This window comes from Prunus mume, linkage group LG7, assembly GCF_029339155.1.
Source record: "Prunus mume cultivar Tortuosa linkage group LG7, ASM2933915v1, whole genome shotgun sequence".
Lineage (NCBI taxonomy): Eukaryota > Viridiplantae > Streptophyta > Magnoliopsida > Rosales > Rosaceae > Prunus > Prunus mume.
Window position 1 is genome coordinate 5,688,695 of NC_142704.1, and position 19,257 is coordinate 5,707,951.

General features: G+C 37.2%; 4 protein-coding genes across 4 annotated transcripts; all 4 read left to right on the forward strand.

Annotated features, from left to right (window-relative positions):
- Positions 1–323: 323 nt before the first annotated feature.
- On the forward strand, positions 324–4,636 carry LOC103338066 (uncharacterized). The gene is made up of 12 exons (XM_008241250.2): positions 324–874; positions 1,074–1,202; positions 1,297–1,389; positions 1,487–1,566; positions 1,999–2,112; positions 2,454–2,527; positions 2,767–2,843; positions 3,252–3,335; positions 3,423–3,515; positions 3,627–3,734; positions 3,849–3,920; positions 4,036–4,636. The coding sequence occupies exons 1-12, from the start codon at positions 563–565 to the stop codon at positions 4,480–4,482; spliced, it is 1,683 nt and encodes a 560-aa protein (XP_008239472.2). The 5' UTR covers positions 324–562; the 3' UTR covers positions 4,483–4,636.
- Positions 4,637–5,839: 1,203 nt separating this feature from the next.
- Positions 5,840–8,098, forward strand: LOC103338065 (ribonucleoside-diphosphate reductase subunit beta). Its single transcript, XM_008241249.3, is given in 6 exon segments — positions 5,840–6,233; positions 6,632–6,883; positions 7,217–7,295; positions 7,620–7,713; positions 7,788–7,822; positions 7,825–8,098. Coding segments are annotated over 6 exon segments (783 nt in total). The 5' UTR covers positions 5,840–5,936; the 3' UTR covers positions 7,851–8,098.
- Positions 8,099–8,241: 143 nt separating this feature from the next.
- LOC103338063 (putative inactive purple acid phosphatase 27) lies at positions 8,242–12,312 on the forward strand. Its single transcript, XM_008241245.3, has 12 exons — positions 8,242–9,005; positions 9,118–9,209; positions 9,300–9,366; positions 9,479–9,601; positions 9,801–9,893; positions 10,035–10,164; positions 10,292–10,373; positions 10,481–10,613; positions 10,747–10,952; positions 11,062–11,187; positions 11,321–11,624; positions 11,752–12,312. Exons 1-12 carry the CDS (start codon positions 8,730–8,732, stop codon positions 12,055–12,057), a joined length of 1,938 nt encoding a protein of 645 aa, XP_008239467.2. The 5' UTR covers positions 8,242–8,729; the 3' UTR covers positions 12,058–12,312.
- A 2,050-nt stretch (positions 12,313–14,362) lies between these two features.
- On the forward strand, positions 14,363–19,138 carry LOC103338064 (nucleotide pyrophosphatase/phosphodiesterase-like). Its single transcript, XM_008241246.2, has 12 exons — positions 14,363–14,581; positions 14,704–14,795; positions 16,072–16,135; positions 16,230–16,352; positions 16,467–16,559; positions 16,686–16,815; positions 16,900–16,981; positions 17,107–17,239; positions 17,391–17,596; positions 17,701–17,826; positions 18,067–18,376; positions 18,482–19,138. The coding sequence occupies exons 1-12, from the start codon at positions 14,378–14,380 to the stop codon at positions 18,785–18,787; spliced, it is 1,869 nt and encodes a 622-aa protein (XP_008239468.2). The 5' UTR covers positions 14,363–14,377; the 3' UTR covers positions 18,788–19,138.
- The last annotated feature ends 119 nt before the right edge of the window (positions 19,139–19,257 follow it).

Genomic DNA, 19,257 nt, shown 5'->3' on the forward strand with positions numbered 1-19,257 from the left:
TTAGATGGTGGTAATGGTGGCAGGTTGAGGGCACGAGAGTTAAAAAGGAATGAATTTGTTTTATTTATTATTATTTATTTCATTTTGTATTTGTTATTTTAAAAAGGAATGAATTTTTTTAATAATTTGACCGAATTACCCCCTAACAAGTAATGGTAGTTAAAAAAATTTAACAGAAATTGGAAGTTGTCCTTAAATTACTTGAAATTGAAACCACATGGATGAAAATGTTCAAATTGAAACTATAGCAACTTTAGTGGTAGAAGTGATAAACTATGTGGACAAAAAAATGACTTTTGCCGAAAAAAGAAGGAGAAGAAATTGCATCGTCTACGTGGCGTCTTCCATCGCGCGCAAACCCTACATTGCAAGCGGCTTGGCCGCTTCAGAAATCGAAAAGAACAAAACCTCCCTCAGAACTCCGACTATGCCGCTTCACGTAGTTTGAACTCAGTTCCAAGCTTCCCTCAAAAACTTGTTTTCAGTATTTTCCATTTGAACATTTGAAACCGTTGATTTCCTCCTCTGCAAATTACCAGAAAAGTTAACATAACAAACGAAAATGGCTGCTGTTGAAGAAATAGTAGAGAAAGAGAAAGCTCCCGAAGCGAAAAAAGAAGAAGAGGAAGAAGAAGAAGAAGTGGAAGAAGATGAAGATGAGGAGCTTTGGACATCGGACTCGGACGTCGGAGATGCATTGGACTATTTGGACTCGAGGGACGATGACAGAGGAGTCGACGGTGGTTTCACAATCAATTCTAGGCGTCCCAATGCCCATGGAGGCCTTCACTCTCGCCCTAACTCCTCAACCCTTCAGCCTCTCTCTAATCGCAACCAGAAGTTCACTACCCACATCCGAGCTTCACCTTTGGAGGTACAATTTTGAGAATTTAAAAGTGAATTTCAATTGCTTTTGTTGTTGCTGCTGTAGGGTAATTGAATGCAAAACTTCTTAGCTGAGATGAGCTTTTACATTGTTTGGTTCGAATTCTGCTTATTGTTGAAGTTTTTCAGCTTAGAACTGTTAATTTGCTTGTAAAGTTACATTTTTTGAAGCTGGTTTTGCGGTGTAGGAGTGGGAAGGCAGGTTGAATGTTGGCATGTCCAACTCTGTGACAACTGCCATTCGTGGAAGTGTTCGAGATACGGCCATTGGCAGAAAGAGAACTACTGAGAAAGCGGACCGTGCCACTGTTGAGCAGGTGAAAAACAACTTTTTTAATTCGTGGGTTTTCTTTAATCATTCCAACCATGTATTTTAGCTCATTAGTTTCACTGATTGTGTGTTTTCACCAGGCCATCGATCCTAGAACTCGGATGGTTTTATTCAAAATGTTGAATAGTGGTACATTTCATGATATCAATGGCTGCATTTCTACCGGGAAAGAAGTACGTGTTGAGTTACTATTATTTTAACCCCTTGACCGGTACATGGTTTTTGCGCTTGTGGGTTCTCATCATGGAATTATTCTTTCTTCTTGAACAGGCAAATGTTTATCATGCAACAAAATCTGATGGCCAGGAAATGGCGATCAAAATATACAAAACATCTATTCTGGTTTTTAAGTAAGTCTTCTGTGACACTTTTAGCTTATTCCATTGACAAATTTGACAGTTTAGCAACTTTAGACCATTATTATGTCAAACACTATAAAAATGAGAAATTTCATTTGGGCATAGCAATCTATAATGCTCATTGCTTACTGTATCTTCTGAAATTAAACTTTCTTTGCTTCATCATGCATTTCTGTATTGATGTTTCTTGTGATTTTTCTTATAATATTCTCTAAATTTTCCTCCTAAAATATTGTCTTTTTATCTTGGATAGTTAAAGATTGGCAAGTTGACCATGCAATCATAGAGCATTTTAGAGAACAGAAAAAAAATGTTTTGCAGTTTCAAGGACTATTCAGTTTGCATTCTGGGTTTTTCCATATATGTGTTTATATTAATAGCTTTATAATATATCTTACTTGTTTGCCGTTCAAACACCTTTAGGGATAGAGATAGATATGTACAAGGAGACTATCGATTCAGACATGGATACTGCAAGAACAATCCTAGGAAAATGGTCAGGACATGGGCTGAGAAAGAAATGAGGAATCTGAAAAGGTAAGACGAACAACATCTTTAATGTACCTTTAATTCTTTGGTCAGTAGCAGCACAAATTCAACCTAGTGCAGATCTGCATATCAGTAATCAACCCCCTCTCTGTCTCTCGCTGTCTCTGTCTGTCTGTCTCTCTGTCTCTGTCTCTGTCTCTGTCTCTCTCTTCTCTGTCTCTGTCTCTCTCTCTCTCTCTAGCAAGTACATACATGGACAACGGTTTTTAGCTTAAACTTATGAAATTTCTGTTTAAGTCCTAATAAATTAAAATGCCCCGAGTCAATAATCTTATTATCAAGCTGGTTTTGTTCTGCTAATTCATGTAAGATGGTTTATGAAAATGCAGGCTGAGGGAGGACGGAATTAGGTGCCCGGCTATAGTTTCTTTAAAGCTTCATGTTCTGGTTATGGAATTCATAGGTATGTTCTCCTACTTTTAATGAACATTTATTCTGACAGAATTGACAATACCACTTGATTTGTTCATATAAAAAATGAGAGGATAAGATCAACTTGTTTGGCTATTAACTTGTGAGTTGTGACCATGCATAATCTACCTTCACCTTCTTCTTCTTCTTCGTTTTTGGTTTTTGGTTTTTGTTTTTCCAGTAACAGTATTTGCTAGTTAGAGTAACCTTGGTTCATGTATTCTATTACAGGGAAGTCAGGATGGGCAGCACCTCGTCTGAAGGATGCAGCATTATCCCTAGACAAGCTACGAGAAGGTTATATTGAGGTGCAAACAAATCCTTGGTGACATAATTTTTTGTGATAATAATTAATTACAATAACAGACCCTATTGGCTAAGATAGTTCTGTTGGGACAGATGTAACTGGCCTTGAAAGCTCTCTGGTAGTTTAATTTGTTGCTAGTCTTAGTGAGGCTCCTTGTGGAAGTCCAGCCCACTTGAAGACAAACTTTTGGATCTGTTTCTGAATTGTATACACGTGATTTTATAATTTGGATGGATCAGGTTGGAGGAGCCAGAATAGTGTTCATTGGGAATAGTGTAGTTTTATAACATGTTGAATTCTTGCTTGCTGGTCTATGGCTTTTATATGAATTTATTTTAGGCTTGAAAACGTTGTGTATTTGATATATTGTTTTTGTTACTGGAGTGATGTCGTAGTGATTCTCTGCCAGATGATTATTGCTATGCGAATGATGTATCAGAAGTCCAAACTGGTGCATGGAGACCTTAGTGAATACAACATACTTTACTTTGAGGTGAGTTGCAATGAACCACTTTGAAGTTTGAACTCCTTGGACACGATAGCATGTGATGTTAATATGTCTTCCCTTCCTCTTTGGCAGGGCCACTTGTACATTATCGACGTTTCTCAATCAGTTGAGCTGGACCACCCTCATGCCCTTGATTTCCTACGTGAAGATTGTGTCCATGTATCTGTAAGTTCTTTGTACCGAAGTGACTTTCTTTAGATCTGTTTCCATTGTTTATGAAAAGTACAAGTAATGCATTCAGTGCTATGGGCTTATCAAGCATTTTGTGGCCCACAGGATTTCTTTAAAAAGAATGGTGTAGCTGTTATGACAATTCGAGAGCTCTTTGATTTTATAGTTGATCCATCTATTGCTGATGATGCGGTGGACAGTTATCTGGATATGGTTTGGTTCCTTCCTTTTTGGTCTCAAATACGAAAGAACTTAGGTTCCCATAAAGAAATAAGTAAAGAACTAAAGAACTTAATAAGATCTCTGTTTGACTGTGTTTGACTTCAGGTACAACAAAAAGTTATTGCAAGAGGAGATATGACTGCAGAGGATGAAATTGCAGACTCTGTATTTGTGCAGGTGATGACAATGTAACTGTGTTTATTGACTTGCTTTGACTGACATCCGGTATTTGCGTGATTGTGGGTACCAAAATTTGTGTGGTATTCATTTGCTTTTCTTTTCTTCTTTCCAGTCATACATTCCAAAGACATTAGACAGCGTGAAGAATGTTGAGGAGGATGTAATACGGTTAACTAGTGGCGGGGACACTGGAGACATGTACTATAAAACTATTACAGGACTGAAGCAGGCTCTCTCCGAATGCCAGTCAGTTCCATCTGAGAAGGAGCCGCAACAGGACGCTAATGCTGTAGCAAAGTCCTCTGTCAATCCAGTTGGTCATTCTGAAAATCCCGAGACTGAATCTGACTCCGATAGGGATGGCGAAGACTCAAGCGACTCGGAAGGCTGGAGTTCCTCATCCGAGACAAAGGCACAGGATCCTCTTGATAAGAAAGCTGCTAGAAAAGAGAACAAGAAGAAAGTCAAGGAAGAAAAGAGGGAAGCTCGGAAAACTAAAGTGCCAAAAGCTTTAAAGAAAAGAAAGAAAAAGATGGCCAAAGCCCACAAGACCAGATAGCTGCTTGGGATTAACCATAGAGCAATGGATGCAAGCTATTGTAGAAAGCATTCCGGAAAAGTTTTGTTAGACATTAATTTAAAAGAAAATTGCATTATTTTGTCTAAGAATTACAACATTTACTTTGATATATGAGAAATATAAGCTTTCTTTTTGTGCTTGCAGGTCATCATGTTGAAACATAAATAAATAAATAAAGGGAAAATAGGTAGATAAAATTTAAGTACGAGTAAAAACCAAGACCAAGAAAATATTATTAGCAAAAAGAAATTAATAAGAAAAAATATAACAGTAACTGAAACTAAACGTCACAGTTTCGTCTTACAAACAAAACATCTGAAAAACTACGTCGTTTATATCGCCGTTTCTAATTGTATAGAGTCACAGAGAAAGGAGAATTTATCAAAAATAGCCCAAACTTGACCCTTAATTTCAAAAATGTCAATTTTTGCAAAATATTTCAAATATAGCAAAAAACTCACATAAATAGACACAAATGCCCTCAAATTTAAAATCCACATAAACCTAAAAAAGAAAACTCTATTAGATTGAGAATTTTTATACATATGTTTGCATACGCATTGCTGCCTTAGTCAAATGGTGAGTGCAATTCTTCCTTGATTCTTCGTTCAGTGTCTTCTTCGTTTAATCTTCATACTAAATTATATTACATATAGGGCATACATCCAAAAACCATTGAAAAACAACAATTTTTTGTTGGTGAATTAAACAGAAATTGTATACTGTGAATCTGAATTGTGAAGCATAAAAAACATAAACCAGACTTTTTCCATTCACATCAAGATAAAAGTACCTTTGCCTTGGTTGGATTGATACTTTTAGGGCTCGTTTGAGAGTGATTCTAGATAGGCCAGAATCACTTCTGGGAAGAACTATCTCCCATGTGATTCTCTATATAATCACTTTAAGTGATTTTAAGTGATTCTGAGCAGAAGCACCTTTCATATGCTTCTCCATAAAATCACTTAAAAAAGCATAAAGTGATTATATGGAGAAGTAATTCTCTATAGAAGTGTTTTTTGGCTTATCCAAAATCACTCTTAAACGAGTGATTAGTTTACTTAGGTTACTTTTGATGCAAGTGTGTTCTCTTGTACACATTGTCCGTAATCTATTGCATCACCCTTTGAGAACAAAATTATTCATTTATCAATAAATAGGATGATATGAATCAACTTCTGTTCTTCTATACAAACTTGGGTTAAAAATATTCCAAAGTTTTATTAAATAAAGTTTCTTTCTCAGGTTTATGTGGGTTTTAAATTTGAGGTGTTTGTGACTATTTAGATGAATTTTTGGCTATATTTGAAATATTTTATAAAAACTAACATTTTTTAAATTAAGCACGAAGTTTTGGCAAAAATAGCAGCAATGTCAGCTTCTGCTTAAATTAAAAACTATTCTTCTTCTTCTTCTCTTACGCGGGACGCAAAATGTCGAACTCCGCAGAGCAAAACCTAGCAATAGTAGCAGCAGCAACTGAAGGAGAAGAAGCGGAACAGCGAGTTTCTGATAACGACAACACCAGCGAGCAATCCCAAGAATGGGAGACCATGGCTCGAGCTTGGCTCTGCTCGTTCCCCGAGGCCAAGGCTGTGTCCATGGACGAGGTCGAAGCCTGGATCGACTCCAACTTTGACTTCATCCCAGAAGGCATCAAATCCATGCCTCGCCCCGACCTCTGTCAGCGCCTTATTTCCATTCAGAATTGCATGAGACTCCCCAATCAGGTCCTCATTCTTTAATTCTGTTTTAATTTTGGTAATTCTTAGGTTTCAGCCACTTTCCTTTTTTTTTTATTTTTTATTTTCCTGTTAAAGGTGGAATCTTTGTGTAACTAAGCTAACTGGGATTAAAAAGATGAAATTTTGGGGGCAATAACTTCATGTACTGTAAATTATGAGGAAGTGAACATAGTGGTTTGCTTAAAGTTGTAGGTGGGTTCTGGAAATTAACAAAACATTTGAGGTTGTGGGTAGAATTTAAATTATCTATCATTTGGGAAGTAAACCATTAAGGTTTGGATTGAAAGTGTCATTTAATTTGAATTTTGTTTTCAGTTTTATGTTGATGCTCTTTTCATATAATGCATAAGTTCTGACATGATTTCTATAATATTAAATGGCAGGAAGAAAAGGAAGAAAACCAAGGTGATATCCCACATGCTCGATTCCAACGAACTGATCAATGGAGACCGGTTTATATTTGGTTGGAATCTTTGGATAAAGATGAGGTGGTTAAGTCCAAAGATATATCTGACTGGCTAACTGAGAATCCAGATATACAAGAACAGTTGTGCTCTAGGCATTCTCGGTATCATTTGATGCATTACATCAAGAAGTGCCATATGAAGATACTAAAGAGGCGGGAAAAGAAGAAGGTATTGAATACTTCTTGTTTTAGCTCAATTAGCCTAGAAATTTTCAAGCGTCTGTCTGAAGATGCAGATGCTTCCTCAATTTGGACCACATCAGTAAGATTTTTTAATTTTTTTATTGTCTCAGAAGCTTTTCTTCCTTGTAACTGTGGCCTAAAAGTTCATTATCTCTGTTAAACTTGGTTACCATTGGCTTCGTTCATTGTTGATGTCTTACTTGACGATCTTGGGAAGCATTATGTAGTTGATACATCAACTATAAGCTTCAAGTTGGTGGATGCTGCGTGTCTCTTTATGCTAGATAAATAAATTACATAAGTTGTTCTTGTTGAACAGGGCGTCCAGCAGCATGACACACCAGCCCCTCTAAAGGTTCACAAAGATGTGTTGATGAAACAGCCAGCTCAGCTGCCATGTAAGGACCATCTATAGAGCTATGCTTTATAATTTAGGGGATATTTGAATTCCATTCTAAATGGAATGACCGGTGTGCTTTTGCCGTTTTGGCACTTCTCTAGTTTGGCTGCATTATAGAGAATGGAGCCATCACCTAAAATAAACAAAAATAAAATAAGATTGAATTCCAGGAAGTTTTGAGACTGAAAACTGTTTTAAGGAACAGAATAAACTCAATTTGAAGGCTATAATATAAATAGCCATATGGACTATTTTAACTGCTGTGTTACATGTTGCATTTTTTCTTCTTGACAAAATTCTGTTGGTTCAACCTGCTTCCCAGCTCCACTCTCTGTTTGCAATTCATTGATCAATGTACCAAAAGATAGTGATGTATATTTGACAAAACGAAAGGAAGCACTTCAGAAATACGAGATGTAAGTCAACAATTGATGTATTGTGTCATTTTATGCTCCAGATTTGCGTACTAATTAGGTTCACGTGGTTTCAGCTTAGCGGAGTTGGAGAAGCTGCTTGCCCCCACCTTTTAAAACGTGAAGATGGAAACAAATGAAGGGATTTTGAAACACCGAACTTGTATCTGTGTCCTGCCTGCATGTTCGTGATTCTGTAATGTAGCAGGTGCTTTGCTGATTGGTTATAAGTTTTGGCTTTTAACTGATCCAAATTATATTTCTCTTTAGGAAAAGCCAGAGCTTCTATCTGTAAAGCAAGCTTTGCATAAGCTGATTTTTAAACTAATTTCCTTGTAATCTTACCAGTACTTCTCCTAGATAAATGAATCATTAACCTTTATAGACACTGACTTTCAATTTCGTAGATGGAAGCGTTTTGAACCGTTTCTGTTAAACCATGAGACACGCGAGAGGCTAAGAATTATGAACGTGAAACAAAATTGGTGTGTCAGCATATTACAAACTATGCTTTGGTCAATCTATCTATTCAAATGAATGGACTAAGCATACTGAGATATGCCTTGGTTGTTATACAAAAACAGCATATGTCAGGTCATTCGGCTATCTTGTACTGCAAGATTATAAGAATACTTAATTAGCAATGACGTTATCTGGAAATTTTATAATTCTAATTTGTAGTTAAAATTTTTGCGTTACCCTAAACAATAAGAAATAGGAGGGAAAGGATCTTTGAAGGCAAATGCAAATGCATTGGAAGATCACCACAAATACAATATTGGGAACCTTGCTTATGTATTTGAGCGCTCTCACATGTCACTGCCTTAACAAGAAAGTCAACAGCAAGGCGGCATCTCTCAAGTCAGTAGAACGAGAATTTTCAATTGTAAATGAGAAGACATAATGGCATCAACATATTACGCAAGTAGCCGGTCAAAGGTTGACAATTCAGCAAAGACTGGAAGAAGAAAAAAATTATCAAAGAGTTAGAGACAAATTTGGTTGGCCTGCTATAAGATATGGCTGAGACATCAATGCTAAACATTGGGGTTTATTCATTTTGGACACAGATTATGAGCGTTCCAAAACCACAGATGGAGGAGGGCTTCAGCTTCTTGTCCCTGAAAGTTGTGTTGCTATTGGTTCTCTTAGTGCAGTTTACAGTTGCTGACAGTCACCATAAGCATGCTGGTGATGGGGTGCAGCCACTGTCCAAGATTCAAATCCACAGAGCAGTTTACGAGCTTCACGAAAATGCTTCCGTCAAAGCATACCCTGTCCTTCTTGGCACCAAGGTAATCACTAACCTGCTTCTCTTCACCATTAGCCAGAATATTTTGTTGCTTTGGATGAAACAGGATTTTGGCTGAAAAATATAAGATGGTGTATGTTTCAATTTATGTGCAGGGGGAAGATTCTCAGTGGGTAACTGTTGAAGTGGCAAGTCCTAAGCCTTCTGAAGATGATTGGTTGGCAGTATTTTCTCCTGCAAATTTCAAGTAATGTTAATCTTGGTAACTCTTAATTGTTTCATATAGGGCCACCATTTTGCATATCACTGATGTTTGCTGCATAATCTTTTATGGCAGCTCATCGACCTGTCCATCTACCGACGATAGGCAAGAGACTCCAAATATATGCTCAGCTCCAATAAAGGTTTGTGTTATTGCAATATACTTCTCTCTTGGAATTTGATAAAATTATAGCTCTTAATATGTATGCTCTAACCAACCATTGTCGTACTGAGATCTTGTTGCTCTCATTTCAGTACAGATTTGCCAATGATTCCAATGCTGATTATGTGAAGACAGGCGAAGCATCTCTAAAATTTCAATTGATCAATCAACGTGCAGATTTTTCGTTCGCGTTATTCTCAGGCGGGCTGTTTAGCGTGTGTTCATGTCCCTTCTCTTTCAGCTTGCTTCCTATAATATTTAAGTACCACTGTTTTAAAATTTCAGCTACTGGGTTGCTTAGTACTTATAATATTTAAATATCACTGTTTCAAAATTTCAGCTAATTGGGTGCTTATGGAAACACTAAGGGCACTACAAGTGCTGTCAATCTAAATATGTTTTTGTGAAATGCAGCCAAAACTGTTGGCAGTTTCTAATGCTGTAAGTTTCGTGAATCTGAACGCACCCCTTTACCCACGTCTTGCTCAAGGGAAGTACTGGGATGAAGTAAGTTTATGTTATTATGATTCAGTACTTTTCTTTTTCATGGAGTAGTGGATTTGGATTCCCAAGCCTGAGACAGAATCTCTATATGCCTTCTATATGTGAAACCAAGTTTCTAAAAAGTTTTCTTGCAATCTTTTGCAGATGACAGTAACCTGGACAAGCGGCTACAACATTATTGAAGCTGTACCTTTTGTTGAGTGGGGTCTTAAGGGAGAAGCTCAAATTCAATCTCCCGCAGGAACATTGACTTTTCATCGAGAGAGCATGTGTGGTATGGATCCTATGATCAATTTAATTTGAACAGCAAGGCCAACTGAATCAATTCTGAACTATGAACTTGGAATATTGTCACATACATGCCAGATAAATAAATGTAACAGGGTTCTTGTAATTTGCAGCTCCACCAGCTCGAACAGTAGGTTGGCGTGATCCTGGTTTCTTCCACACAAGTTTTCTAAAAAATTTGTGGCCAAATTCATTGTATGCATCTTGAACTTTAGGTTTTAAATTTTAAAATGAACTATAAAGAAGATCATGGCAGATAGTTGTTTTGTTCTTGAGGCTGTTCTGGTGACTGTCTTATTTAGGTACACATACAAGCTTGGTCACAGGTTATCTAATGGTTCCAATATCTGGAGCAAGTCCTACCATTTCAAGTCATCACCATATCCAGGACAGGACTCATTACAGCGTGTCGTTATATTCGGTGACATGGGAAAGGTAAGATCAAGCAAATGAGAACTATATATGAAAATTATACCGATTCACACTCACACATGTCACGCATCGTTGCGTAATGTTTAATTTGTACAAATAATTGCTGGGATGTTTATATTTGTACCGAAAATTTCAGGCTGAGCGCGATGGTTCGAATGAATACAATGCCTACCAGCCGGGTTCACTAAATACCACAGATCAACTGATCAAGGACTTGGATAAAATTGACATAGTTTTTCACATAGGAGACATTGCCTATGCCAATGGATACATCTCACAGTGGGACCAGTTTACATCGCAGGTGGAGCCTATTGCATCAGTTGTGCCATATATGATTGCAAGGTTTGCAGATGCTTGCTTTTATCCATACTGATCTGCATGTGTATACTAGTGTTTGATGTATGATTTCACATTTTCCGCTCATAAAAACTTACATGAAGTGTTCCAACAGTGGAAATCATGAACGAGATGTACCAGGGACCGGATCCTTCTATGACGGTAATGATTCTGGTGGCGAATGTGGTGTGCTAGCTGAGACTATGTTCTATGTTCCAGCTGAAAACAGAGCTAAGTTCTGGTAGATATCAATGCTTCTATGAACTTGGCTAATTTAGCAAATTTTGGAAAAATAACATGTTAAGTTCGATATATATACATATATATACTAATCCCCATATGAAAATCATATTGTGATTGTTCCTTCCTTACAGGTATTCAACAGATTATGGTATGTTCCACTTCTGTATAGCTGACAGTGAGCATGATTGGAGGGAAGGCTCTGAGCAGTACAAATTCATTGAGAAATGCCTTGCATCTGCAGACAGGCAGAAACAGCCTTGGCTGATATTCGTCGCTCACCGTGTTCTTGGTTATACATCCTCTTCCTGGCGAGATGGCTCATTTGGTGAGCCCATGGGAAGGGAAAGCTTGCAAAAGCTTTGGCAAAAGTACAAGGTGGACATTGCATTTTTTGGCCATGTCCATAACTACGAAAGAACATGCCCCATTTACCAGGTATGGAAAAGATCATAGTATTACTATTTACTGAGACATTTCACTATGTTCCACACGAGTTTAAATAATTTTCTCAGTTACTATTCTGATGACCCAATATTTCATCATCAACGTCGATATGTTGCAGAATCAGTGTGTAAATACAGAAAAATCGCATTATTCGGGAACCGTCAATGGAACAATCCATGTTGTTGTTGGTGGAGGAGGCAGCCACTTAACAGATTCTGGTCCAGTGCAGACAACTTGGAGCCTCTTCAGAGATTCTGACTTTGGCTTTGTAAAACTTACGGCATTCAACCACTCGTCGCTTCTCTTGGAGTACAAGAAAAGCAGTGATGGGAAGGTCTATGATTCCTTCACAATCTCAAGGGACTACAGGGATGTCTTGGCATGCGTTCATGATGGCTGTGAACCAACAACTTTAGCTACATGATCGATCAATTTATGCGTTCTTGACAGGAAATTGGCTTTAATTACAATTGTATAATACAAAATATAAATCTTCTCAAATTATTTCTAAATGGACCTTATTACAAAAATGTCTTGTTCTTGTCACTCCTCCATAATGCCCATCTTATCATTCTGCATTATAAAGGAAGAGCTTGTGTTTCCGTTGTAAACTAAAACTTCAATGAATATTTACATCTCTATGTATCAAGCAAAATGCTCTTATGGTTAAATTTTCAAATACGCCTTTTGACCTTGATGAGATTGTCATTTGAGGGGAATTATGGTGTTGTAAGGCAATACAACAACGTGGTATAACTTGTTCACGTGTTATAATATAAGTGGATATTTATTGATACTACTCATATTACAACATGTGTACAAGCTATACCACGTGAATGTACTCCAATACCATTCTATAATTTCTCGTCATTTGAAGGCTGTGTCGGAAGTAGAACATCATGTCCAAATGGGAAAAATAGTTTCATGTATCTCCTTCCACTGGTTACAGTCCTCCTACAGCCGAAGAAAAAACATTTCCAAATGATACTTCTCTTGAGAGTAAAAAAGAACCAGGTTTATTTATTTATAATTTTATCAGGCTTGGGTCAGAAATTGTGTGGGACTCAAATCAATGTCTCAAATGGTACATTGAGTGAAAGATCAGTTGTACTAAAAGTTTTTACTATTTTCTTTGTCGAGCATCAGAAAAGATGAAAATAATAACAGCGAAGAACGGTCATATAAAGTTTCTTGTCTCACCAAAGCGTATCCAACGTTATTCACATTCCTGATTGTTTTTTAAACCACATTGGTAATTATGTTTATATATATATAAATTTTTTACCACAGTCGTGAGTATTTTCTCACATTACTTTTAATTTCAAGGACAGAGTATGTGTTAACCTACTGAAGAGGATCATCCTATTCCTATAGAATATGCTGTGATCAAATTTATCCTAACCACGTGCTTTTGCACTGATAATATTCTTTTGCACTGACATTTGCATTAAAAAAATTTATCCATATGAAGATATCACGAATTCATAATTCAAAAAAATATATCTGAAATAAATAATAAAATCATGCAAATCGTGTGACCCTTACATTATGTTTCTTTCAATCGCATTTTGTCGCCCAATAAGAAAAGAAACGATAAGATATTTGGATATGCGAATCTCGAAGATTGGCCCTTTGACCCAAATAAATCACTATATCGGTCAATAAGCTCTCGCTTGTCACGTGTACGAAAACGTGGGCCCATATTCATTCATGTAGGCCCCATATTCTCTTTTTATTTTTATTCCTAGTATTCTTTTCCTTCTCTGTGAAACAGCTTTTGCCAAAGCATCAAAACTAATTATAGCAAGGGGAACAAAAGCTGAATAAAAGAAGTTGAAAAAATTGTGGCTGCAAGAAATTTGGGAATATGTATGCAATCTTTTTTTTTTCACTACGACTCTATGAGGGAAGATTTTATTAATTATCAATGGAAAAAAAGAGGGGACTTGGCGCCTTACTCGATTACAAACATCAAAAATCAAGGTGTCGTGAGTAATACCTGTGAACATAAAACTAAAGTTACTAAACCCATATGTTGTGGTCTTTTACCAAGGGTCTTTCCTTCTTTAGCGATACATTGCATTGGGGAGGGGGCACTTTTCATGCGGATTCGAACGGGTGACCAAGGGGAGAATGGGGAGCAACCTCACCACTGAGGTAAAGTGAGTATTTTTTCTCACCACATTAACTATAAGTGTATTCTCTCTCTCATTTTTTCCATCCTTTAAAAATAGTGATGAGCATACACTTTTAAGATATAAAAACCATCGGGTCTAACAGGGTTCTTATATCTTCAATGGTACTGCCAATCTTTGAAAGATCATCATAAATAATATAAATAAGTCCTCAATTTTCACATGGTTGTTGAGAAATTACACAGCATGGCAACAGAGTGGGCCACATGTTTTGAAATAACCAAAACAAAAGTACGAAACTTATTAGACCGCAAGAAATGAATACTGAAAGAGTGATTAGACATTTTAATTGCTAAAAACGCAAGAAATGAAGAAGTAAACACGTTCATGCAATTATTAAACTAATGGTACCGTCCAAAAAAAGAATTTTAAAAGAAAAAAATGATATTAAATTGATAATAATTCATGGTAGACCGAGCAAGAGCCATCTTTCCAGCAAAGACTGATAAAGAGTGATTAGACACTCTGAATCCTCTGTTGGGTTTGGCCTGCAATGAAATTATATATAACTGCAGCTAAGGCTTCAGTATGGCCATTCCAAAACCAGAGATGGAGAGGTTCAGCTTATTGTCCCTGAAAGCTGCACTGATATTGGTTTTCTTAGTGCATTTCACAGTAGCTCATAATGTCAAGAGGCATGGAGGGGCAGGTGATGGGGTGCAGCCACTGTCCAAGATTCAAATCCACAAAACCATAGATGCGACTCACGAAAATGCATCCGTCCGCGCATACCCTGTCCTCCTCGGCACCACAGTAAGATCAACTATTTCTTGAGTATCGCTATTTGTACCACATTTATTGTTCACCAACTTACTAACCACTTTCTCTAATACAAAGTTTTATTGTTAATAATTTTGGCTCACTTCTGTGTGCAGGGGAAAGAATATGAATGGGTAACTGTGAATGTTGTTAGTCCTAATCCTTCTTCAGATGATTGGTTGGGAGTCTTTTCTCCAGCAAGATTCAAGTAAAGTCCACTTTTGTAACTCTGATATGAAGTTCTTTTTGGAAAAATACTATGATATGAAGTTCATAGCTGCTTTCCCGGGTTAATCATTTTATTAATTCCTGAATTTAGATCCAATTTGTATTTGAGTCCCTCAATTTCCAAAATGGTTCTCGTGGTTCTTTAACTTCAGTTTCGTTAAGACAAATGATATTGCCGTCAATTTTGTAATGCAAGGACAAAATGGTATTTTTGTATCAAAATTGATTAAAATATGAATAAAAAATTAAAATTAAACTCTCCTTCTTCCGCTCTATCCTGATTTCTCTACTCCCTCCAAACTTTTTTATTTATTTTATATATATATTTAAAGATATGATTTTTATTCTTTTTTTTTGTTTTAATATAAAAATACCATTTTGCCTCTGCATTTAACAGAAAAAGTTAACAAAATTGACGACATGAACCATTTGTCCAAATGAAACTAAAGTTAAAGGACCAAGGGAACCATTTTAGAAATTGAAGTACTTAAATGTAAATCCGGTCAAAGTTCAGGACTAATAAAACGTTTAACTCCTGCTTTTCCCTTTGCGTGTATACTGTGCTGAGTCAACTTACAGAGGCTTTCGGAAAAAAAAAAAAAAACTTACAGAGGCTTAGTTTCAGCCGTTGGGGTTGAGATTAAATGTCATTTCAGTTCAATAGTCCAGTATTATGAACCGTTGGATGAAACATAACTCATTTCATATGCTTGGGTTTGCTGGGTTTGTAGATCTGGGCCTCTGTTTGTGTGTTTCTACTTTTGTTTATGGTTTTGGGCCTTGCTGGCTATGGATCAAGGTAAGTTTCCGCTCTTGTTACAAAAGAAAAGATAAAAGCCACACCTCCCTCTCACTGTTTTTTTTCTGGTTTAGAGGATATGGGGAAGTATTATTTTGGGGTTGGGAGGAGAAATTCAAGATTATCTCCTACGTGAATTGAATCCGGGTGCATTGGGGGAAGGAGGAGAGTTTGTCCCACTGTGGTGCCACACCTCTCACCCTTTGACAGAGAAAACAAATGTTGATGCCTTTCCACTTTTCTTTTGGCTTTTTAATTCCGTACTTTTTTTCATTCTTTTGGTTTGTTTAATGTTTTGTTGGTCCATTTCATAACAATAAGCATTTGGATCCAATATATGATTCTCTAATAGACTTTTCAAATCATCAAAGTTGCAGTATTTTTTTTTGGTTTTGTTTCCTATCCATTTCAAAGAAAAGCTTATAGATTAATTAAAGAAGTGAATCTGTTGTGGCAGCGCATCGACCTGTCCATACACTGAAGACTACTATGAGCCATATCTATGCTCAGCTCCTATAAAGGTATTTGTATATGTTGTGTTATTTGGCTTGTTGCAATATATGCTCTAACCATTTTCCTGCTGAACTCAAATCTTCTTGTTCTCGTTACTTGCAGTACAAGTATGCCAATTATTCCAATGCTAATTATAACAAGACAGGCAAAACCATTTTGAAATTCCGATTGATCAACCAACGGGCAGATTTTGCATTTGCATTGTTCTCCGGTGGCCTGTCAAGCGTGAGTCTCCATGTCCATGTCTCCTCTGTTTCAGATAATCTGCTGCTTCAAACTGTATTTTATATCACTTGTGTTTCAATTCTTCATATGCTGATACATGTTCGTGTAATGCAGCCAAAATTGGTGGCAATTTCTAATGCTATAGTTTTTGCGAATCCGAAGGCACCTCTTTACCCTCGTCTTGCTCTAGCCAAGAACTGGGATGAAGTAAGTTTTTGTGTTAATTATGATTTAGAAGTACTTTTCTTTCATGCCTTAAAAGTTTCTTGTATGAAATGTTATCCCAAATAAGCAAACCAAGTTTCTAAAAAGTGTTGTTTTACTCTTTTGCAGATGACAGTAACATGGACAAGCGGCTATGACATTAGCGAAGCTGTACCTTTTGTTGAGTGGGGTCTCAAGGGAGAAGCTCAAGTTCGATCTCCAGCAGGAACATTGACATTTCCTCGAGGAAGCATGTGTGGTATGGATCGTATGATCAAAATCTAATTTGAACAGAAATGCCAATTGAGTCTATTTGTAATGAACTTCTTCTTGTGATTTGCAGCTGAACCAGCACGAACAGTTGGTTGGCGTGATCCTGGTTTCTTCCACACCAGTTTTTTAAAGAATTTGTGGCCTAACTCAAAGTATGCAGCTTGAAAATTATCATTGCATTCTTGTCTTACAAGGAACTATGATGATCAGGAGAGAAGAGAGCTGTACTGTCCTTAAGGATTTAGCACTGATTGATTGTTTATGATTGTTTATGTAGGTACACTTACAAGCTTGGTCATAGGTTATACAATGGTTCCTATATCTGGAGCAAATCCTATGCTTTTACAGCACCACCATATCCAGGGCAGAACTCGTTACAGCGCATTATTGTGTTTGGTGACATGGGAAAGGTAACATAAAATAAAATGAAAACTATCAAAGCTTGGTGCAGAATGTTGAAGAACCAAGAAAATTATGCCTTATGTGACATTTAATTTCTAAAGATTTAGTTGCCTAGATGCATACAACAGAGAATTTACTTTTCCTCAACAAAAATTTCAGGCTGAACGTGATGGTTCGAATGAATACGCTGATTATCAGCCTGGCTCACTCAACACCACAGATTCACTGATCAAGGACCTAGACAACTATGACATAGTTTTCCACATAGGAGATATGCCCTATGCCAATGGATACTTGTCACAGTGGGATCAGTTCACATCGCAGGTGGAGCCTATTGCATCAGCTGTGCCGTACATGGTTGCAAGGTTTGCGTGCTTCTTTTTTTATCCTTAGTGCTCTTCATACATACTTGTGCTCAATGCATAAGCTGTTCACATTCCTCTGAAACTTATATGATTTGCTCCAACAGTGGCAACCACGAACGAGATACACCAAACACCGGCGGCTTCTATGACACTAATGATTCGGGTGGTGAATGTGGAGTGCCAGCTGAGACTATGTTTTTTGTTCCTGCTGATAACAGGGCTAAGTTCTGGTAAATAACATGAATGATTCTGTGACTTATTATGACTGGTTAGAGAAAAGAAAAATCTTAGAGAGTTAAAGTTGGTTAACCAAATACTTTGCAAACAGGAAATATTTACAAACCAAATGTGTCTATCTAAGCTTATTTGAGTATACTAATGATATTCTGAATCAACACAACAAATTACATATACCAATCATCCAATAAGTTGGCTAGTTAGCATGTAACACTGTAATTTGTTCTTTTCAGGTATCAAGCAGATTATGGCATGTTCCACTTCTGTATAGCTGACACTGAGCATGACTGGAGGGAAGGTTCTGAGCAGTACAAATTTATTGAGAAATGCCTAGCAGCAGCTGACAGGAACAAACAGCCTTGGCTGATATTTGCGGGTCATCGTGTTCTTGGCTATTCCTCTAACTCTTGGTATGGCGAGGAGGGTTCATTTGAAGAGCCTATGGGAAGAGATGATATGCAAAAGCTTTGGCAAAGGTACAAGGTGGACATTGCATTTTATGGCCATGTCCATAACTATGAAAGAATATGCCCCATTTATCAGGTATGCAAAAACATAATAGCATTTGAAGAGCTCTTAGACTTACCGGTTTAAATCGTCTGCCGTTTACTAATCTGATCCTGCATCATTGATTTCTATGTGTTGCAGAACCAATGTGTAAATTCAGAACTATCCCATTATTCAGGAACTGTGAATGGAACAATTCATGTTGTTGTTGGTGGAGGAGGCAGCCACTTATCAGAGTTCAGTACACTCAAGACAGTTTGGAGCGTTTACCAGGATCTTGACTTTGGCTATACAAAACTCACAGCATTTAACCACTCTTATCTTCTCTTTGAGTACATGAAGAGCAGTGATGGGAAGGTCTACGATTCCTTCACTATCTCAAGGGACTACAGGGATGTGTTGGCCTGTGTTCATGATGGCTGTGAACCGACCACTTTGGCTACATGATTTTGGGTGGGTAGACGTCTCTTTATCTGAAGGCTGAATAACGATCTGGTTGTTCTGATGATTATCAATGGCTTCCGTGAGAATCTGAGGCCTTGAGTTTTACCTTACTCATTTTAGGCTTGCGGTCTTTGTGAAAGGCTTTTTGCTTTTTTTGGTTTTTTTCTCTTTTTTCCATAGCTTGAGGAAGTGTCATCTCACTTTCTTTTCCTTTTCTGATCAAGCATTGTATGCATGTTTGACGAGAAAATTGACATTTAATTATTGAAGCTGTTAAGTTGTAGACAGAACAAGCCATGACCGGTGAGCTTTCTGGTATTCTGTATCAATGAATAAACTCCTAATTTCTTGATATTGCCTTTGCTTCTAGTTCTTTCATTCTTTTATTTATGTATTTATATGTAAGCGATATTGGGGAGGGAGATTTCTCACATACACTATCAAGGTGCCATAAGGGTTCGATCGTGAGACCT